This window comes from Ornithorhynchus anatinus, chromosome 20 (assembly GCF_004115215.2).
Source record: "Ornithorhynchus anatinus isolate Pmale09 chromosome 20, mOrnAna1.pri.v4, whole genome shotgun sequence".
In the NCBI taxonomy this organism is placed as follows: Eukaryota; Metazoa; Chordata; class Mammalia; order Monotremata; family Ornithorhynchidae; genus Ornithorhynchus; species Ornithorhynchus anatinus.
Window position 1 is genome coordinate 12,375,068 of NC_041747.1, and position 20,272 is coordinate 12,395,339.

The 20,272-nt window shown below is 48.0% G+C and overlaps 1 protein-coding gene across 3 annotated transcripts; it reads left to right on the top strand.

The window, feature by feature from the left end:
• Positions 1 to 995: 995 nt before the first annotated feature.
• Positions 996 to 19,525, top strand: GRTP1 (growth hormone regulated TBC protein 1). Of its 3 annotated transcripts, none has more exons than XM_029048559.2 (9): positions 996 to 1,248; positions 5,013 to 5,086; positions 9,980 to 10,138; positions 12,042 to 12,074; positions 13,526 to 13,650; positions 15,886 to 15,982; positions 17,000 to 17,172; positions 18,033 to 18,218; positions 19,137 to 19,525. In XM_029048559.2, exons 1-9 carry the CDS (start codon positions 1,214 to 1,216, stop codon positions 19,224 to 19,226), a joined length of 972 nt encoding a protein of 323 aa, XP_028904392.1. In that variant the 5' UTR covers positions 996 to 1,213; the 3' UTR covers positions 19,227 to 19,525. The 3 variants fall into 3 exon arrangements, with proteins under 3 accessions (XP_028904392.1, XP_028904390.1, XP_028904391.1); XM_029048557.2 differs by having other exon boundaries at positions 997 to 1,248; positions 4,935 to 5,086; XM_029048558.2 differs by lacking the exon at positions 12,042 to 12,074 and having other exon boundaries at positions 998 to 1,248; positions 4,935 to 5,086.
• The last annotated feature ends 747 nt before the right edge of the window (positions 19,526 to 20,272 follow it).

Consider the following 20,272-nt stretch of genomic DNA (forward strand, 5'->3'; position numbering starts at 1 on the left):
GAACAGTGCTTGGCCCATTATAAACGCTTAACAGAAACCAGTATCATTATTATTATTCTCAGTGACCTCATCTGGAAAACGGGGATGAAGACTGTGAGCCCCACGTGGGACAACCGGATGATCTTGTACCTCCCCCAGCGATTAGAACAATGTGTGGCCCATAGTAAGCACTTAACAGATACCATCATTATTATTATTCTCTGTGCCTCAATGACCTCCACTGGAAAATGGGGATGAAGACTGTGAGCCCCACGTGGGACAACCCGATGACCTTGTACCTCCCCCCAGCGATTGGAACAATGTGTGGCCCATAGTAAGCACTTAAATACCAGCATTATTATTAGTATTTCCCCCGGCGCTTAGAACAGTCCTTGGCACATAGTAAGCGCTTAAGTGTAAGCCTGTCAATGGGCAGGGATTGTCTCTATCTGTTGCCGAATTATACATTCCAAGCGCTTAGTACAGTGCTCTGCACATAGTAAGCGCTCAATAAATACTATTGAATGAATGAATGAATGAACAGCAACCAGTATCATTATCGAGAGAAGCAGCGGTTTGGGAGTCAGAGGTCATGGGTTCGAATCCCAGCTCTGCCTCTTGTCAGCTGTGTGACTGTGGGCAAGTCACTTCACGTCTCTGTGCCTCAGTGACCTCATCTGCAAAATGGGGGTGAGGACTGTGAGCCTCACGTGGGCCCACCTGATGACCCTGCATCTCCCCCAGCGCTTAGAACAGTGCTCTGCGCACAGTAAGCGCTAAACAAATCCCAACATTGTTATTATTACCGAGAAGCAGCAGGGGGGTTGTGGCTAGAGTCAGGGGGCGGTGGGTTCCAATCCTGTGTGGGCCGGTCCCCCTTCTTTGCCCCTGCAGCCGAAATGTCCCTCCCGAGCGCTTAGGACAGGGCTAAGCACCTCGCGATTGTTCCACCGGGAGGAGGGAGGGAGTCTGGGGGCGGGGCGTCCTTGCTGAAGCTCTGAGCAGCCCCGGAGGGCAGCCCGAGGATGGGGGGCCCTGACCACCGAGGCCTGCAGCTGCAGAGGCCGGGACGCCTGGGACCCCCTCCGAGGGGACAGGAGGAGGAGGAGGAGGAGGAAGAGGAGGAGTTGGGGCAGGAGGCGGGAGAGCTGCGGATCCCCCGGCCGGACCAGGGGAGCTCCTTCGGACACCTTCGGACCGTCCGTCCGTCCGTCCTTCCGTCCGTCCGGCCCGCATGGAGGGGCTGCCCGCCCACCACCGGATCCCCAGGTGGGCCCAGCGGGCGGTGGGGGGCTGTGACTGTGTGTCTGCTTTACCAAAGACCATCAGCATTTATTATTATTATTATTATTTTCCTCTCGGTGACCTCATCTGGAAAATGGGACGAAGACTGTGAGCTCCCCCCCCAACCTGATCACCTTGTATCTCCCCCGGCGCTTGCTTATAGTAAGCGTTTAACAAATACTGTTGTTATTATTCTTCTTATTTTCTGGGCCTCGGTGACCTCATCTGGAAAATGGGGATGAAGACTGTGAGCTCCCCCCCAACCTGATCACCTTGTATCTCCCCCGGCGCTTGCTTATAGTAAGCGCTTAACAAATACTGTTATTATTCTTATTATTTTCTGGGCCTCGGTGACCTCATCTGGAAAATGGGGATGAAGACTGTGAGCTCCCCCCCAACCTGATCACCTTGTATCTCCCCCGGCGCTTGCCCATAGTAAGCGCTCAACAAATACTGTTATTATTATTCTTATTATTTTCTGGGCCTCGGTGACCTCATCTGGAAAATGGGGATGAAGACTGTGAGCTCCCCCCCAACCTGATCACCTTGTATCTCCCCCGGCGCTTGCTTATAGTAAGCGCTTAACAAATACTGTTATTATTCTTATTATTTTCTGGGCCTCGGTGACCTCATCTGGAAAATGGGGATGAAGACTGTGAGCCCCCCCAACCCGATCACTTTGTATCTCCCCCAGCGCTTGCCCTTAGTCAGTGCTTAACAAATACTGTTTTATTATTATTATTCTCTGGGCCTCGGTGACCTCATCTGGAAAATGGGGATGAAGACTGTGAGCCCCCCGTGGGACAACCTGATGACCCTTTATCTCCCCCAGCGCTTGCCCATAGTAAGCGCTTAACAAATACTATTATTCTTATTATTCTCTGGGCCTCGGTGACCTCATCTGGAAAATGGGGATGACGACTGTGAGCCCCACGTGGGACAACCTCATTACCTTGTATCTACCCAGCGCTTGCCCATAGTAAGCGCCTAACAGATACCATCATGATTATTATTATTATTCTCTGGGCCTCAGTGACCTCATCTGGAAAATGAGGGTGAAGATTGTGAGCCCCACGTGGAACAACCCGATTACCTTGTATCTCCCCCAGCGCTTAGAACAGTCCTTTGGCCCATAGTAAGCGCTTAACAAATACCATCATCATTCTTCTTCTCTGGGGCTCAGTGACCTCATCTGGAAAATGGGGATGAAGACTGTGAGCCCCACGTGGGACAACCTGATGATCTTGTATCTCCCCCAGCGCTTAGAACAGTCCTTGGCACATAGTAAGCCCTTAACAAATACTATCATTATTATTACCGAAAAGCAGCATAATAATATCCTTGGGCGGATGGTCGAGACGGAGAGGCCAGCCAACCATCCCCGACTTCCCCACAAAAAAAAAGCCCCCTAGGATCCTCTCCCCCTTATACTTCCCCTCAGGCCCCCGCATTGACCATCTCCGGTAGCGCCTTCCAACCCCCTGACCCTTCCCCAAACACCCCGAAAGTCTCACAATGTCGAGTGAACAGTGGTCATTTTTCTATCTCTAATGAAAAGCAGCGTGGCTCAGTGGCCAGAGCACGGGCTTGGGAGCCAGAAGGACCTGGGTTCTCAGTATATGTTATTTATTATTCGATTTATTTTATTAATGATGTGTATATATCTATGATTCTATTTATCTTGATGGTATTGATGCCCGACTATTTGTTTGGTTGTCTGTCCCCCCCTTTTAGACTGTGAGCCCGTGGTTGGGCAGGGATTGTCACTATCCGTTGCCGAATTGTACATTCCAAGTGCTTAGTACAGTGCTCTGCACAGAGTTAAGCGCTCAATAAATATGAATGAATGAATCCCGGCTCCAGCACTGGTCTGTTGTGTAGCCTGGGGCAAATCACTTCACTTCTCTAGGCCTCAGTGACCTAATCTGGAAAATGGGGCTCACCTGATTACTTTATATCTCCCCCAGCGCTTAGAACAGTGCTTGGTTAACAAATATCATCATTATCATTATTATTATTACTACTTACTAAGCGCTTACCGTGTGCCGGTCACCGCCCCAAGCAATGGGGTAGATAAAAGATCAGGGCCCACGTGGGGCTCGGAAATCTTAATCCCCATTTCAAAGCTGGGCACAGAAACTAATAATAATAGTAGTTGGGGAAAAAAAGTAACTGCAGCGTTTATTAGGTGCTTACTACGTTCCGAGCACTCTACTAAGCACCAGGGAGATGCGAGATGATCGGGTTACCCACGTGGGCCTGGCAGTCTAGGTAGGAGGGAGAACAGGAATCGATTCCCCATTTTGCTGATGAGGAAACTGAGAGACAGAGAGGTGGAGTCACTCGCAGATCGGGATTAGAACCCCGCACCTTCAGGCCCCCGGACCCCTGCTCTTTCCACTAGGCCACCTGCTTTTTATTTTTTCTCTATTATTTTTGACGGTTCATACTTTCCGCCGAGTCCTCTCGGTTAGCCTGAGCTGCAGAGTAACTTATTTTCACCAACTAAACCCGGACGCGTCCAAAAACCCATCTTCCCACCTGCGTCGGCAAATGCATTTTTTAAAAATGGTATTTGATAAGCGCTTACTAAGTGCCTGCCACTGTCCCAAGCACTGGGGTGGGTACAAGCAAATCAGATTGGACACAGTCCCAAATGGGGCTCTCCAGTCTTCATCCCCATTTTACAGAGGAGGGAACTGAGGCACAGAGAGGTGAATGACATACCCAAGTTCACCCAGCAGACAAGTGGCAGAGCCGGGTGTAAACTCCAGGTCCTTTTGATTCCCAGTCCCATGCCCTATCCACTAAGCCACACTGCATCTCTGTGTTTTTGATTAACTGCACAGATGTACATTTCTGTCATTATTTTAATGTTTGTCTCCCACTCTACACTGTAAGCGCTTAGGAGGCAGGGAATGTGACTTCCAACTCTGTTGTACTCTCCCAAGCGCTTAGTATACTGCTCTGCACAAAGCAAGTGCTCAAATACCAATGAATGATTAATCGATTAAGCGTTTACCGTATGTAGAGCACTGTACTAAGTGCATGGGAGAGTACAATACAGTTGTTAGTCCCGATCAATGCCTAGTTGCATCTTTCAATCTACCCTCGGTCTTTAACCAGATAAAATAACACTTTATCTGTGTGGCTGAGAGCCTGTTTTCTGGATCCCATAAAAGATAGCCCAACTGTGTATGGTATGACTGTAATCTCCTGGACTGTTGCACTCTCCCACACACTCGGTACAGCGCTCTGCATAGAGTAAGCACTTAGCAGATGCTATTCAGTGATAGTGAACACTTTTGGATTCCCTCCTCTCAATAAAATCAGCACACGGTGAAATTCTGAACAGAGCTTCCCTTCTGTAAGTCAGAAGGGCCGGGGTTCTAATCCTCACTCTGCCAGTTGTCTGCTGTGGGAACTTGGGTATGTTACTTCACTTCTTTGTGCTTCAGTTCCCTCTTCTGTAAAATGGGGATTAAGATTGTGAGCCCTCTGTGAGACAGGGACTGTGTCCAACCCGATTATCTTATATCTACCCCAGTGCTCTGAACCGTGTCCGCCACTTAGTAAGTACTTAAAAAATGCCATTATTATTGTGATGTGTTTTTGCACCTGTATACCTAGAGTTTCATTTGTTCAAAATTTTCTTCCCTTTTCTGGTGAAGAATTGATCCATATGGATTTGAAAGGCCAGAAGATTTTGATTATGCGTCTTATGAAGAATTTTTTTCTGGCTATCTAAGGATACTCACCAGACGAGCAATAAAATGGTCCAAACTTCTGAAGGGCACCAGGAGTATACAGAAGAGTTTGAAAGGTGAGTTTTGTAAGAGGCTTATATCTGAAGAATAGTTCTCCATTACACAGTCATGTTGTTCCCTAATGGAAGTGATACATGTTTAATTTCGTTTCTTTGCCAATGCCTAACAGGCTGTGCTGCTATTTTATGGGTACAGAATGGAATTTGCACACTACAAGGAAACAAATTCAAGATGTTCTTGATTTCATGGGGGAAATGGCCCCAGAAGAACCTAGTTAGAATTCAGTAGATGATAAAACCAACACAAATATTTTGTGGTTATGGTGATGTACAAGGTCGGGAGAAAAAGACTGGGGGAATGATGGTTCACCCCAACCTAAATTAATAGGAGTATCAAAGAAGCCCTGTGATTTAGGCAGGCAGTATGGCCCAGTGGAAAGAGCATGGGCTTGGGTTCTGATCACGGCTCTCCCACGTCTCTGCTGGATGACCCGGGACGAGTCACTTCCATCTCTGGGCCTCAGTTACCCCATTTGTAAAATGGAGATTAGCACTGTCAGCCCCCTGTGATTCAACCCGATTATCTTGTATTCCCCAGTGGGTAAATACAGTACCTGGCACATACTAAATGCTTAAAAAATTCCATTAAAAATAAAGCCTGAGGCACCTGCCTAAGTACTATTCTCCTTTGGACTGTGAGGCCTCACAAGGATTGTGTCCAGTCTGATCATTTTCTACCTATTCCGATGCTTAGTATACACTTGTTTAAAAAAACTATTTTTTTATGGTATTGAAGCACTTACCATATGCCCATCACTGTCCTAAGTGTTGGGGTAGCTACAAGAGAATCAGGGTAGACCCAATCCCAGGGTCACATGGAGCTCAGTCTTAATCCCCATTTCACAGAGGAGGTAACTGAGGCGCAGAGAAGCGAAGCGAATTGCCCAGTGCCACACAGTATCTATCTCACTACCAGCCCCTTCTCTGCATCCTCCCTCTTCATGTACGGCAGACCACCCCTCGCCCCACCTTCAAAGTCTTGTTAAAATCACATCTCCGACTAAGCCTCATTTCCCCCTACTCCCTCCCCCTTCGGCATCACCTGTGCATTTGGGTTTGTACCCTCTAATCATTTGATAGTCACCCCACCTTCAGTCCCAAGGCACTTGTTTACATACCCGTAATATATTTTTATGTCTGTTTCCCGGTCTGGACTCCAAGCTCCCTGTGGAGTTTATCTACCAACTCTGTTGTAGTTTCCCAAGCCATCAGTGCAGTGTTCTGCACACAATAAGTGCTCAGCAAGTGCCATTGATTAGCAGCCTGCTTGGCACCTAGTAAGTGCTTAACGAATATCCCAGTTATTGTTCTTCTCTGCCGTGCATAAAAGTAGCCTAGCCTCAGCATTTGGAGTGTGAGAGAGTTGTGGGTGTGTTGCCTGTCAGCTCCTCGAGGCAGTGCTTAAAAATAAAACTCTTTTCCTTCCCCCACAGTAGGCTGGCTACACAACAAGCAAGGCAGGCAACGCGCGCGGCCTTGTCGCTTAGTTTCCTTCCAGTGCCTAACCTAAAAGCTGCAGAGTGGATGACCATCCAATCTTATAATGGCTCTTATTTTATCACACAAATTAACCCCTGATGAGTTTCACCATTTGTATATGTGTGGGGGGTGCTTCTCTGCCTTCTCTCCCATTTTGGGGTATCCATATGGAAGGAGTTGTGGTGTTAGCATTTCAATGATCCAGCGTGTCACCCTCAGGGAGCGTGAGGTTACTTCCTTTTGGACTTGGCATAATTATAATTAGGCGGCCGTTCTATCATCAGTTGTATTTATTGAGCACTTACTGTGTGCACAGCACCGTACTAAGCTCTTGGGAGAGGACTCTAGACATAGTTGGTAGTCACGTTCCCTCCCCACAAGGAATTTATATTCTAGAGGGTCGGACAGACGTAGAATATAAGTGAAATGCACATATGGACATAAGTGCCATGGGGCTGAGGGAGGGGTGAATAAAGGATACAAATCCAAGTACCAAGATGATATAGAAGGGAGGAGGAGTAGGGGAATTGAGGGCTTAGTTGGGGAAGGCATCTTGGAAGAGAGGGCTTAGTTGGGGAAGGCCTCTTGGAAAAGATGGGATTTAGACCCGTATTCTCCCCCCACTCCACACACACCCAAAAAAGTGGCTTCACCTGTGGGATAGACCTGAATAATAATAGTAATAATTGTGCTATTTAAGTGCTTACCATGTGCCAGGCACTGTACTAAGTGCTGGGGTGGATACAAACAAACCGGATTGGACACAGTCCCTGTCCCATATGGGGCTCACAGCCGTAATCTGCATTTTACCGATGAGGTCACTGAGGCCCAGAGAAGTGAAGTGACTTGCCCAAGGTCACATAGTAGAAAAGTGGCAGAACCAGCATTAGAACCCAGGTCCTTCTGACTCCCAGGCCCATGCTTTATCCACTAGGCCACCCCTCTGTAATCTATTTTAATGCCTGTAAGGTTCTTGCAGACAGGGAGCATATCTACCAACTCTTTGTGTGATACCCTCCCAAGCGCTTAGTACAGTGCTCTACACACAGCAAGCAGGTGCTCAGTCAATACCTTCGTTGGCCTGACTGAAGTGCGGATAGTCTCACATGTTCTTGGCAACTTCACTTGGAGAAACAGCAGGAACAGGATGACAGGTTTGTGGCCTAAAGCAAATGGAAATTCAGTGACATGGAGCAGTTTCCTTGGCAGCTGCTCTTCCCTCCCCAACACCCCCCCTACCCCCCCATTGCTCAGGCCTGGGCTGTAGGCAGGCTGGAAGTTTTCCTGGAATCAAGGATTGTCACTTTCTTTAGGTGGAATATCCACCCCCACACAAATTTCCACTTTTCTTACCTTTCTGGAGTTCCATCCAGAATGGGAATGACACGGGCAATATTTGGGCCGGGCTCCGGGAGCGGTGCTTCCTCATCCTCTCCAGATGGACATCGACTCAATCTACAGGGGTACACAGACTCAAAATAATGTAGAGTTAGGAGGAAAACAAATGGAAAGATGGAGTTCTGAATAATCAAGTGCTTAAATAATAGGCAGTGTTAGAGTAAAGTGTATAAGGGTTGTGGTTTAGTTGGAGATTTTGACGTAAAGAAAATTAATTGGGGAATGTCTTCAGGAGGGAATGGGATTCCAGGAGGGCTTTGAAGATGGGAAGAGCTGGGATCTAGTGGATTTGAAGGGAGAGGAAGAGGAAGAGCCAGGCAGGAAGATGAGTTTAAGGAAGAGAAGCAGTGTTGCCTAGTGGATAGAGTGCAGGACTTAGTCGAAAGGATCCGGGTTCTACTCCCAGCTCCACCCCGTCTGCTGTATGACCTCAGGCAAGTCTCTTCTCTATGCCTCAGTTCCCTCAGCTCGTAAAACAGGGATTAACCTGAGCCCTGAGTGGGACAGGGACTGTGTCCAACTTGATGAGCTTCCATCTACCCAGCGCTTAGTACGGTGCCTGGCACACAGTAAATGCTTAGCAAATACCATAAAAAAACAACAAGGGAACAGTAGCAGGAGAGTTGAGAGTAAAGCACAGCCCTATTTTATTTTATTTTTTTCAGTTGGAAACTAAACCCTCACAGGAAGTGGCATTTTAGCCAAATACACTCTTGGTCTCTCCCTCAAGGAGCAGAGTCCTTTTTAATCTTGAAATTTATGTCGAGTAGCTCGTACGTCTGTTGGGAGGGCCTCTAGTCAGGTGCTTCTTAACTAGTCAGGGGCCAAAGTCCGGACTAAAATGTCGTAGAAAACATCATTCACCCACACTGTTGGCATGTAAATCCGTTTTAAAAGTTGCAAAAGAATGAGTTTCCTTGAGTCTTTTCACTATCATCCACCCCGTGGCCTGATGAAAAAAGAAGAGGCCTGGGAGTCAGAGGTTCTTTTTTCTAGACCCTGCTCCACCACTTTCCTGCTTTCGTGACTTTGGACAAGTCACTTATCTGGGCCTCAGTTTCTTCATTTGTAAAATGGAGATTCAATACCTCTTTGCCCTCCCACTTAGATGGTAAACAGCACAGTGATTTTTGTCCAGCCTGATTATCTTGTATCTACCCTAGTGCTTAGTATAGCGCTTAGCGCTTAACAGATATCACTATTCCTGTAATTATTATTATTAGCAGTAGTAGTATATTTAGTAGTAATAATCATGTCCCCTTCCCAGAAGCAACTGCTGGATTACTCTATTTCTGCACTTCTTTTCTACAGAAGCCGGGTGTGGAGTAGGTATAAGTTAATCAGATCTGAGAGGCAGCGTGGCCTAGTAGCTAGACCATGGGCCTGGGAGTCAGAAGTACCTGGGTTCTAATACTGGCTCCTGGATGACCTTGGGCAAGCCACTTCACTTCTCTGGGCCTCAGTTTCCTCATCCGTAAAATGGGGTTTAAGACTGAGAGCCCCATGTGGGACAGAGACTATTCCCAACCCAATTTGCTTGTATTCCCCTCCAGCACTTAGTACAGTGCCTGGCACATAGCATTACTACTACTACTACTAATTATTATTGTTGTTATTATTATCAGAAACAGGCCCTGTCCCATAGGGGACCCACAACCTATTAGGGAAGCCAGAATAGGGTTGTTATTATTATAATTATATTATTATAATAGTGATATTTGTTAGGCACTTACTATGTAAAAGGCACTGTACTAAGCACTGGGGTGCATATAAGTAAATCCAGTTGGACATAGTCCCTGTTCCATGTGGAGCTCACAATCTCAATCTCCATTTTACAGATGAGGTAACCGAGGCCCAGGGAAGTGAAGTACTTGCCCAAGGCCACATAGCAGACAAGGGGTGGAGCCGGGATTAGAACCCAGGTCCTTCTGACTCCCAAGGTGGGTGGAGGGGAGAGGGGTTTTGTGGGGGGAATACCCGGCCCGTCGCTCACATGTTTGGTTTTCATTTCAGTGAAGCGCTACGTGAGGAAAGGGGTGCCGAATGAACACCGTGCCCTGGTCTGGATGGTGGTGAGCGGGGCCCAGGCCCAGATGGAGCAGAACCCCGGCTATTACCAAAAACTCCTCCAAGGACAGAGGAACCCCAAGCTGGTGGAAGCCATCCACACAGGTCAGTCTGCCGCCGACAGCCGGACTGTGGGACCCAGGGAGACGGCTCCTGGCCTGGCCTCGTTTGAGAACTCCAGGCTGTCAGCTCCTTATGGGTGGGGAATTGTGTCCGTCTGTGATTGGGTATACAAGCGCTCAGTATAGTGTTCTGAACACAGTAAGTGCCCAATAAATGCAATTGAATGAACACATACACACCAAATTTCACTATGAACTTTAGTTTCCATAATTCTTCTACAAGGTTGGGGGTGTTACCACCTCTCTCCCGCACACCCCCACCCTTGTAAGAGAATTATTTATTTTTATTAATCTCTGACTCCCTCTATAGCCTGTCAGCTCGATGTAAGCGGGGAACGTGTCGCCCAACGCTGTTAGAGTGTACTCTCCCAAATGCTTAGTACAGTGCTCTGCGCACGGAAAGTGCTCAGAAAATAGCATTGATGATGCTGATAACTGTCTCTGTTACACGAGAAGCCTAGTGGAAAGAGCACGGGCCTGGGAGACAGAGGACCTGGGTTCTAATCTTGGCTCTGCCACGTGTCCGCTATGTAACCTTGGGCCAGTCATTTCACTTCACTGGGCCTCAGTTCCCTCATCTGTCAAATGGGGATTAAGACTGTGAGCCCCATGTGGGACCTGGACTGTGTCCATCCTGATTTGCTTATATCTACCCCAGGGCTTAGAACAGTCCCAGGTACATAGTAAGTGCTTAACAAATACAATTATTATGATTGATTATTATTACTATTATTAAGGAAAGAGAGTTTGGGCTCAGGTGGCTGGACTTGACAGCTACCCTAGAAAAACAGGGAGGTGGAGAAAGATGAAGGCTCACAATGAAGCAAGCCCTTCCCTCAACACAGAAATACCATTCAGGATCCCCGCCTTTTCCAAGAATGTTTTTAACTTCAGACAGATCACCCCCAGGGTCTCTCGGGGCTCCCAGGGAAAAATAACAATGTGTTCCTACTCCCGGATTGAAAGCTGGGAAGCAGTGTGGTCTAGTGGATAGAGCTTAGGTCTGGGACTCAAAGGACCCGGGTTCTAATCTTAGCTCTGCCTCATGTCTGCTTCACTTCTCTGGGCCTCAGTTACCTCATCTGTAAAATGGGGATTAAGACCGGCAGCTCCATATGGGACAGGGACTATGTCCAACTGATTAATTTGTATTTGCCCCAGCGCTTACAACAGTATCTGGCACATAGTAAGCCCTTAATGAAATAAAAAACCCAAATATTCTCCCTCTTCTAGACTGTCAACTTCTCCTGTAACTCACTGTGGGCAGGGAACATGTCTCCCAACTCTTACATTGTACTTCTCCCAAGCACTAGTCCAGTGCTCTCCACAGAGTCAGTGCTCCATAAATGCCATTGACGGATGGATTCATTCAATAGTATTTATTGAGCGCTGACTATGTGTAGAGCACTGTACTAAGCGCTTGGAATGTACAATTGGGCAACAGATAGAGACAATCCCTGCCTATTGATGAGGTTCAGACTTTGGCGGCTGTGGTTTGAGGCTGCCCCTTGTAGAAATGTGTTCCTGAACCGGGATTTGGATAAAGGTCAGGTTTCTGTGTTCTTGGGCTCCCGTGACATGGTTATGGTTGTGTGTGTGTGTTTGTGTGCTCCCATGTACACAGGGGACAACTGAATGCCATTCTAACTTCTCAGCAAAGCTGATGTTGCCAGAATTAGTTTACTGTCATTTTGATAACTAATCTGGTATGCATTCTCCTTGCCTGCCTCTCTCTCCCCCTCCTCCCGTCCCATTTTCTTTTTCTCTCTACCACTCCCCGCCTTCTCTCTCCCTCTCTATCCTTTCTTCTTTCACTTTCTCTCCTTCTCCCCCTCTCACTCTCCCCTTCTATTTCTCTCTTTCTCTCCCCCCCTCGTCTTTATTAGTTGCACTGGGGGGTAGAGATACAAGCTCGTCAGGTTAGACACAGTCCCTGTCCCATATGGGGCTCCCGGTCTGAATCCCCATTTTACAGATGAGGTAACTGAGGCCCAGAGAAGTGAAGTGACTTTCCCAAAGTCACATAGCAGACAGGGAAAGTATCTAATTCTATTTTATTGTACTCTCTCAGGGGCTTAGCACAGTGCTCGGCACATAGTAAGCACTCAAGAAATACAATTGATTGAGAGCAGACAAGTGGCAGACTCTGGATTAGAACCCAGGTCCTTCTGACTCCCAGGCCCGTGCTCTAGCCACTAGACCATGCTGCTTCTCCAGTGATTGAGACTGTGTCTTCCTACTGTCTACTTAATTGGCTTACCTGTATTCAATAGAGTGGGATGTGAATTCCACCGAGGGAAATGGAGCCCTGTGCCTTCTGGATCTTGTGTCCTCCCTGGAACTCAATGAGGAAGGAAGCCATCATTCCCTGGAAGATCAGCGTGGATAGGATTGGTTCCCTTAATCAGTTGATCATGGGTATTTAATGAGCGCTTACAATGTGCAGAGCACTGTACTAAGTGCTTAGGAGAGTACAGTACAAAGAGTTGGTAGACATGTTCCCCGCCTTCAAGAAGCTCACAATCTACTGGGGGAGATAGACATTAAAATAAACTACGGGTAGGGGACGAGGCAGAGTATTAGGAAAGCTCATCCTCTTGACTGTAAGCTTATCTTCTAGAATGCAAGCTCATTGTGGGTAGGGATTGTGTCTTTATTGTTATGCTGTACTCTCCCAAGTGCTTAGTACAGAGCTTTGCACACAGTAAGAGCTCAGTAAATACAATTGAATGAAGGAGTGAATGAATATGGTTAAGGCGAGGTGAGGATCAGCGTGCTTAAGGGGGTACACATCCAAGGGTATAGGCGATGCAGACACGAGAGCAAATGGGGGGGTGGATATGAGGTGAATCAGAGAAGACTTCTTGGAGGAGTGTGATTTTTAGGAGAGTTTGAAGGTGGGGGAGAGTGTCTGTCAGATATGAGGAGGGAGGGAGTTCCAGGCCAGAAGGAGGATGCGGGCCAGGAACCCTCGGTGAAACAGACGAGACAGAGGCTTAGTGAGGAGGTCGGCATGGGAGGAGCCAAGTGTGCGGGCTGGGCTGTTGTGGGAGAGAGCCAGGTCCCCACTGATGAGAAGCAAGAGCACTGCCACATTTACTGCTGGACACCTTTGTGTGAACAGCAGACCCAAACATCAGGTTGAACAGTTATATTTCTTCAGTTCATCCTTTTCCCCGTTCTCTCCTCCCCCTTCTTCTCCTCTTCCCTCTCCTCCTACTCCTCTTTCCCCTCCTCCTCTCCTCCTTTTTCTCCTCCTCCTCCACTTCTTCTTCATCTTCCTCTCCTTCTCCCCTTTTCTCCCTCTTCTCCTTCCCCTCCTCCTCTCTTCCCCTTCTCCTCTTCCTCCCACTCTTCCCCCTCCCCGTAGACCTGCACAGGACATTCCCCGACAACGTGAGGTTTCGCCGGACGTCGGACCCCTGCCTGGAGCAGCCCCTGTCCAACGTGTTGGTAGCCTTCGGCCACCACAACCCAGATGTGGGGTACTGTCAGGTGGGTCCAGGGGGTCGCGCGGCCAAGGGGCCCGAGACCCCGACACACCCATCCCCTTTCCCCCTCCGGGGTCAGTTTTCAATCGAGGCCGCTTTCCATCCTGTGTCACTGCTCCAGAGCTCATCTTCTAGACTGTAAACTCATCCCCATTTTGCAGATGAGGTAACTGAGGCTCAGAGAAGTCGAGTGACTTACCTAAGGTCACATAGCAGACAAGCGGCAGAGCCAGGGTTAGAACCCAGGTCCTCTGACTCCCGTTGACTCCACTGGGCCACGCTGCTTCTCAGTGGGCAGTTGTTTCAAGTGTCAGCCGTCCTCGTCCATGGGCAGGTGTGTATTAGTTGTCAACCAGGCGAAAGTAGCCATTTTGGGTTCAGTTTTGTAATTTTAGTGATTCGAGGAGGAATCTGTGGTGGGGGGGAGGGAGGTGGTCAGGTCTGACAGTCTTTAAGCCCCAGGAGCGCGTAATCAGTCACTCCCGACTAATTCAGCCTGACGGAGCCAGGGGACAAGGCCGGGGGAGAGGCCAGGGCCAGCAGCGGGGAGAGGCCAAAGGAGAGGTCGGGGCCACGCTCAGGGTGGGGGAGAGTCTGAGGGAGAGGTCGTGACAGTAGCAAAGAGGAGGAGGAGGAGACCGGAGCTGCTTGGTCAAATCCAGCAACTATCAGGTGTCCTCAATCCCAACCAGTATTTAATTGCTTCTGAATAATTAACCACTCTGTTTCTGACATGTGCCCTCTGTCTCTGTGGGTGATGTTTTGGAGAGAAGGATTTGGGTTGGGGGGGTCTGGTTTTTGAGTCTACCTACCTCATGCTTTGCCATATTGGAGTCCAAATAATTGTAGTATTAAGCCCTTGCTAAGTGCCAAGCACTGTGCTAGTCGGGCCAAACAATAATAATAATTATGGTATTTATTTCTTATGAAGCACTTACTACATGCCGAGCATCACTCTAAGCCCCCAGGGTCGATGCAAGTTAATCAGATGAGACATAGTCCCCATCCCACATGGAGCTCACAATCTAAGTAGGAGGGAGTAGGACTGAATCCCCATTTTACAGATGAGGGCCCTGAGGCAAAGAGAAGTGAAGTCTTGCCCAAGATCACACAACAGAGCCCCGATTAGGACGCAGATCCTCTGACTCCCAGGCCTCTGGACTTTCCACTAGGCCACACCGGCTTCTCTAGGCCACGCTGCTTCTCTAGATAAGAAGAATGAGGTCAGACACGGTCCCTGTTCTAGACGGGCTCACAGTCTCAGGGAGAGGGAGGGCCAGTCTGAATCTTATCTTCATTTTACCAAGAAACAGAGGCACAGAGAAGTTGGCCACACGGTCACACAACGGACAGGCAGGCAAGCGGTTGTAATTACTGAGCGCTTACTGTGTGCATAGCCCTGTACTAAGCTCTTGGGAGAGTACATACAACAATAAAGGAACACATTCCCTACCACAACGAGCTGAGGGGACACGGACATTAACATAGATAAATGACAGATGTGAATGTCAGTGCTGTGGGGCTGGGAGAGGGGGATGAATAAGGGGAGCAAATCAGGGTGACACAGAAGGGAGTGGGAGAAAAGGAAAGGTGGGCTTAGTTAGGGAAACCCTCTTGGAAGAGATGGGCCTTCAGTAAGGCTTTGAAGTGGGGGAGAGTGGGATATGAGGAGGATGAGCGGAAGGCGGCAGAGAGCAAACAGAATTAGGAGCCAGCTCTCCTTGTTCCAAATCCTGGGCTCTGTCCATTAGACCATACAGTTTACGACTTCTTTCTTTCATTCTCCTCTTCCAGACGAGGTAGTACGGGGGGGCTTCCTCTGATACAAACTCTTCGGGCTCGACAGAGCACATTTGCCAGGCCAATTTGTTAGAGAATTCATCTTCGGCCCCCCCCCCAAACTGCTTCTGGGGGGGTGCAGTTGGATCTGCAGCCCAAATCCCTTCCACTCTATGGACGTCTTGGAACAAATATGTTTGATTCTCTGTATTTTTTTTTATAATAGAGCAAACTTCCTGGAAACCTACGACTGCGTTGCTTTTTGAATCGAGGCTTCCCTTCACCAATCACGCAGTATCGACTCCGAATTTCCCTCATAGAAGCGTTGGGTTTTTTAGAGTCAGGCGGGATGGATTTTTCTTGTTATTTCCAGTTCAAATTGGTCACTGCAGTCCAGGCAGCTAGAGATGGGCAGTCGGTTGTAATCCATCATGACTTTTGGTTCTTTGTTCTGTTTCAGGGAATGAATTTCATAGCCGGCTACCTCCTTCTCATCACAAAGAATGAGGAGGAGTCTTTTTGGCTGTTGGATGCTCTGATCGGACGGATATTACCTGGTATGTTTCGAGTTTAGCCCATTTTACCTGGAAGATTCATCAACCAATCAGTGGTATTTATTGAGCACTTACTATCTTACCACCCTTGTTCTAAGCACCTGAGAGTACAGTACAACAGAATCAGCAGACCCTCACCATAACGAGCTTATAGTTGCAAGTGGGAGACAGACACTAATATAAATAATTTCTAATATACAATTTAATGTCAAGGTTAAGTCATAATATGGCTCAGATGGAGGGAGGAGAAAGATAAAACCCTTTTATTCCAAGCACTGCTTTTTGTGGGCAGGGATTGTGTCTGTTGTTGTAGTGTACTCTCCCAAGTGTTTAGTTCAGTGCTTTGGACACCGTAAGCTCTCAGTAAGTATGATTGAATGAACTGTAGTTCTGTATGGGTTTGGCTGGTAACTGTCCTTCCCTCCTGATTATTATTTGTTTTAATGGCATTTTGTTACACGCTTACTATGTGTCAAGCACTGTTCTGAGAGCACTGGCGTCGATACAAGATGATGAGGCCAGATGTGCTCCCTGTCCCACATGGGGCTCACAGTGTGACTCCCCATTTTATAGATGAGGGTACTGAGGCCCAGAGAAATGAAGTGACTTGCCCAAAGTCACGCAGCAGACATGTGGCGGAGCTGGGATTAGAACCCTCCTCCCAGCCCCGCAGCACTTATGTAAAAATTCATCTATTCAATCATATTGATTGAGCGCTGTACTAAGTGCTTGGGAGAGTACAATACATCAGCAAAGAGACACATTCCCTGCCCACAATGAGCTCACAGATCTGTCATTCATTTATAATAATGTCTGTCTCCCCGCCCAAGACTGTAAACTCTGTTGTATTGTCCTCTCCCAAGCGCTCAGTACAGCGCTCACTAAATACCGACTGTATTGAACCCCGTCAGGCATTCCTCACGCACACAGTAAGCGCCCCAGGAATTCCATTGACCGGCACCCCGCACGGTGATGTCTTGGTTCTGGTTTTCCTCATTCTCTCTTTCTCTCTCCGCCAAGATTACTATAGTCCAGCCATGCTGGGGCTGAAGAGTGACCAGGAAGTCCTGGGTGAGCTGGTGAGAATGAAAATGCCGGCCGTGGCAGACATGATGGACCAGCATGGAGTCATGTGGACCCTGGTAGTATCACGCTGGTTTATCTGCTTATTTATTGACGTCCTCCCGGTAGAGGTAAGCACCTAAATCCATCCTAATGTGCTTGAAGAGAAGCAGCGAGGCCTAGCGGAAAGAGCTCGGGCCTGGGAGTCAGAGGACCTAATCATAACTGTGGTACTTGTGAAGCGCTTACTATGTGCCAAGCACTGTCCTAAGCGCTGGGGTAGTACAAGTTAATCAGATTGGACACAGTCCCTGTCCCACACTGGGCTCCCGTTCTTCGCCCCCGTTTTTTCCAGATGAGGTAACTGAGGCACAGAGAAGTGAAGTGACTTTCCCAAGGTCACACTGCAGACCTGTGGCGGAGCCGGGATTAGAACCCATGGCCTTCTAACTCCCAGGCCCGTGCTCTGTCTGCTGCCACCTTGCTGCTTCCCTTAGGATCTGGGTTCTAACGCCGGCTCCACCATTTAACAATCGGTCAATCATATTTGAGCGCTTGCTGTGGGCCGAGCACTGTACTAAGCGCTTGGGGAAGAGTACAGTAGATCAGAGTTGGTAGACTCATTTCCTGCCCACAGTGAGCTTACGGTCTAGAGGGCGAGACAGACATTAATCAGTCAATCAATGGTACTTACTGAGCGCTGACTCTGTACAGAGCACTGTTCTACATGCTGGGTGATCTTGGGCAGATCGCTTCACTTCTCTGGGCCTCAGTTCCCTCATCTGCAAAATGGGGATTCGATACCTGTTCTCCTTTCTACTTAGACTCTGAGCCCTATTTGGGACCTGATTATTCTGCATCTTCCCCAGTGCTTAGTACAGTAGTTGGCACTTGGAAAGCACTAACCAAATAATAGTATTATTGTTGTTGTTATTAATTATTTAATGCCACATAGCCATCACTGTGAATAAGTAGCTCCTGCTTTCTACAGACGGTCCTTCGCATCTGGGATTGCCTCTTCTATGAGGGATCAAAAATCATCTTCCGGGTGGCCTTATCCTTAATCAAACAGCACCAGGCGTTTATCCTGGAAGCCACGAGCTTCCCAGAAGTCTGCGAAAAGTTTAAGGAGATCATCAAGGGCCCTTTCGTAACAGAGTGTCACACATTCATGCAGGTAAGTAATGATGCTCAGCACAGTGCCTGCCACACAAACGACTGACAGATGCCACCATTAATATGCACCCTCACCAATTTTTAACGATCAAATTGCTCACCGTTCATTTGAGCATCGCTTCGTACCCCTCGAGTACTAGTAGGTCGCTCGTTTCTACCTGGCAGCTCTATCAGAAGGCGAACAGGCGAGAGTCTTTGCACAGTGGTCGTTCTGGCAGAATTTCCGCAGAATAAGGTGTTGAGGCCATTGGCTAAAAGTTCCTCGTATCAGCCGAGGTGATTTCTAATTTCTGAATTAAATGGCACTGTTGCATTTCCCCTGCAACACCAAGTCCCCAGTTCTCTGCTGAGGCCAAGCGTTTTATGGTCCTTAAAGCCGAGTAAAGTTTCATGGCACCCGTCTTTTGGAGTGTTTCCTCTAGTTATGGAACAGAGGGACTCTAGCAAGAGTTAAAATAGGTTTAGTATCATTACACTGTGGGGAAACTTTAGTTGACCCCAGTTAATTTCCTCAGGAGAGCACTGTTGAGTGATAGCTCCCACAGTTACATTCATTCCATCGTATTTGAGCGCTTACTATGTGTAGAGCACTGTACTAAGCACTTGGAAAGTACAATTTGGCAACAGATAGAGACAATCCCTAACATCTCTCCCAAGCGCTTAGCACACTGCTCTGCACACAGTATGCGCTCAATAAACACGATTAATAATTTGCTTTTATGCAGTAGAGGTTTGCCAGAATTGCACACCAAAAGCTTGTGCTCTGATCTTGGAAATTCCATGTGGCTTTTCCAAGCTTTTACCGTACAAGTCTCATCATTCCATCAACAAATGTGCGCTTAACGGCTCATTCTCTCACAGGTTCAGTGAGGATGGGATTGCCGGTTTATAACCTTCACTCCCCTTCTTTTGGTTCCAGAAAATCTTTTCCGAACCTGGAAGTCTCTCCATGACCACGATCACCAAACTTCGAGAGACGTGTAGAGCTCAGTTACTCGCTCAGCAGTGATCTGGCCACCGCCAAAGCCGCACATTCCTCTTCTAATTGCACTTGTCCGAATCAGCTTCCGTGATCGATAGACTGACCAATTTTTTTCCCCCCGGTTTTGTAAGTGGTGTAAATACTCTAAGCTTTGGTAATTTAAAAGAAAAATGATTTGGCACACCGTTCAGATCTGATTTCAGTGAGCCACCTCGAGATAGTTTTTTGAAGTCCCCAGAAATGGGGAGAAACTGGGACAACTAAGGGTTTAAAAAATTACCCGTGCGCTGGCTGAGCCACGTAATAAAAGAACGGGAGCCGGTAAAGGGAGGATCTGTGTGCTCCTTTCCTTGGGAGACGTTCAGCTCTAATATTTGATGATGACACGGTCTCAAAAGTGAGGGAAATGTGCCTTTTTTTTCCCTTTCCCATTTCTAAAAGCCTGCCCAGCACTGGGGGAAGACCGTGGGCCAGACCTGAACCATCCATCAAGTGTAAGTTTTCTCTGCCTCTTCCTCCGACAGGGGTATGTGTATGTGTGTCCGGGGGGGCGGCGGGGGAGGAGAAAGGGAGGTGGTTCCGGGAAAGGGCGAAAAAGTGCCAGGAAAGCACTTACTCACCCTGAGGTGATGGAATTGGTAGTTGGCAGCAACTGGAAGGCTGCTTTTTTTTTTTAAGATGGGTCTGTACTAGAAACTTGGAACTTTGTCCACTTCTCCTCACTAAATCAACTCACCGCGCAGGTCCCCAATGTTATAAAGTGGGGTCCGGTCTTGCCCTCAGTGGGTTGTAAGCACCCCCTCTACCCTCCCCCCAAACTATGAGTTTTTGAGCGCGCAACCAGTTTGGTGGAGTTTACATCCTGCATCAGGCAACTTGGAGAGGTTTGGGAAGTTTAAATGCACTGGGCCGTGTGTAGAGGAAGAATACAAGGCCCACAGTCTCATCCCATTTTACAGCTAAGGAAACCGAGACCCAGCGACATTAAGCGACTTGCCTTAGATCACCCACAGGGTCAGTGGTGGAGCTGGCTCTCCAATTTTCTTTAAAAAAAAAAAAAAGGCATTTGTTAA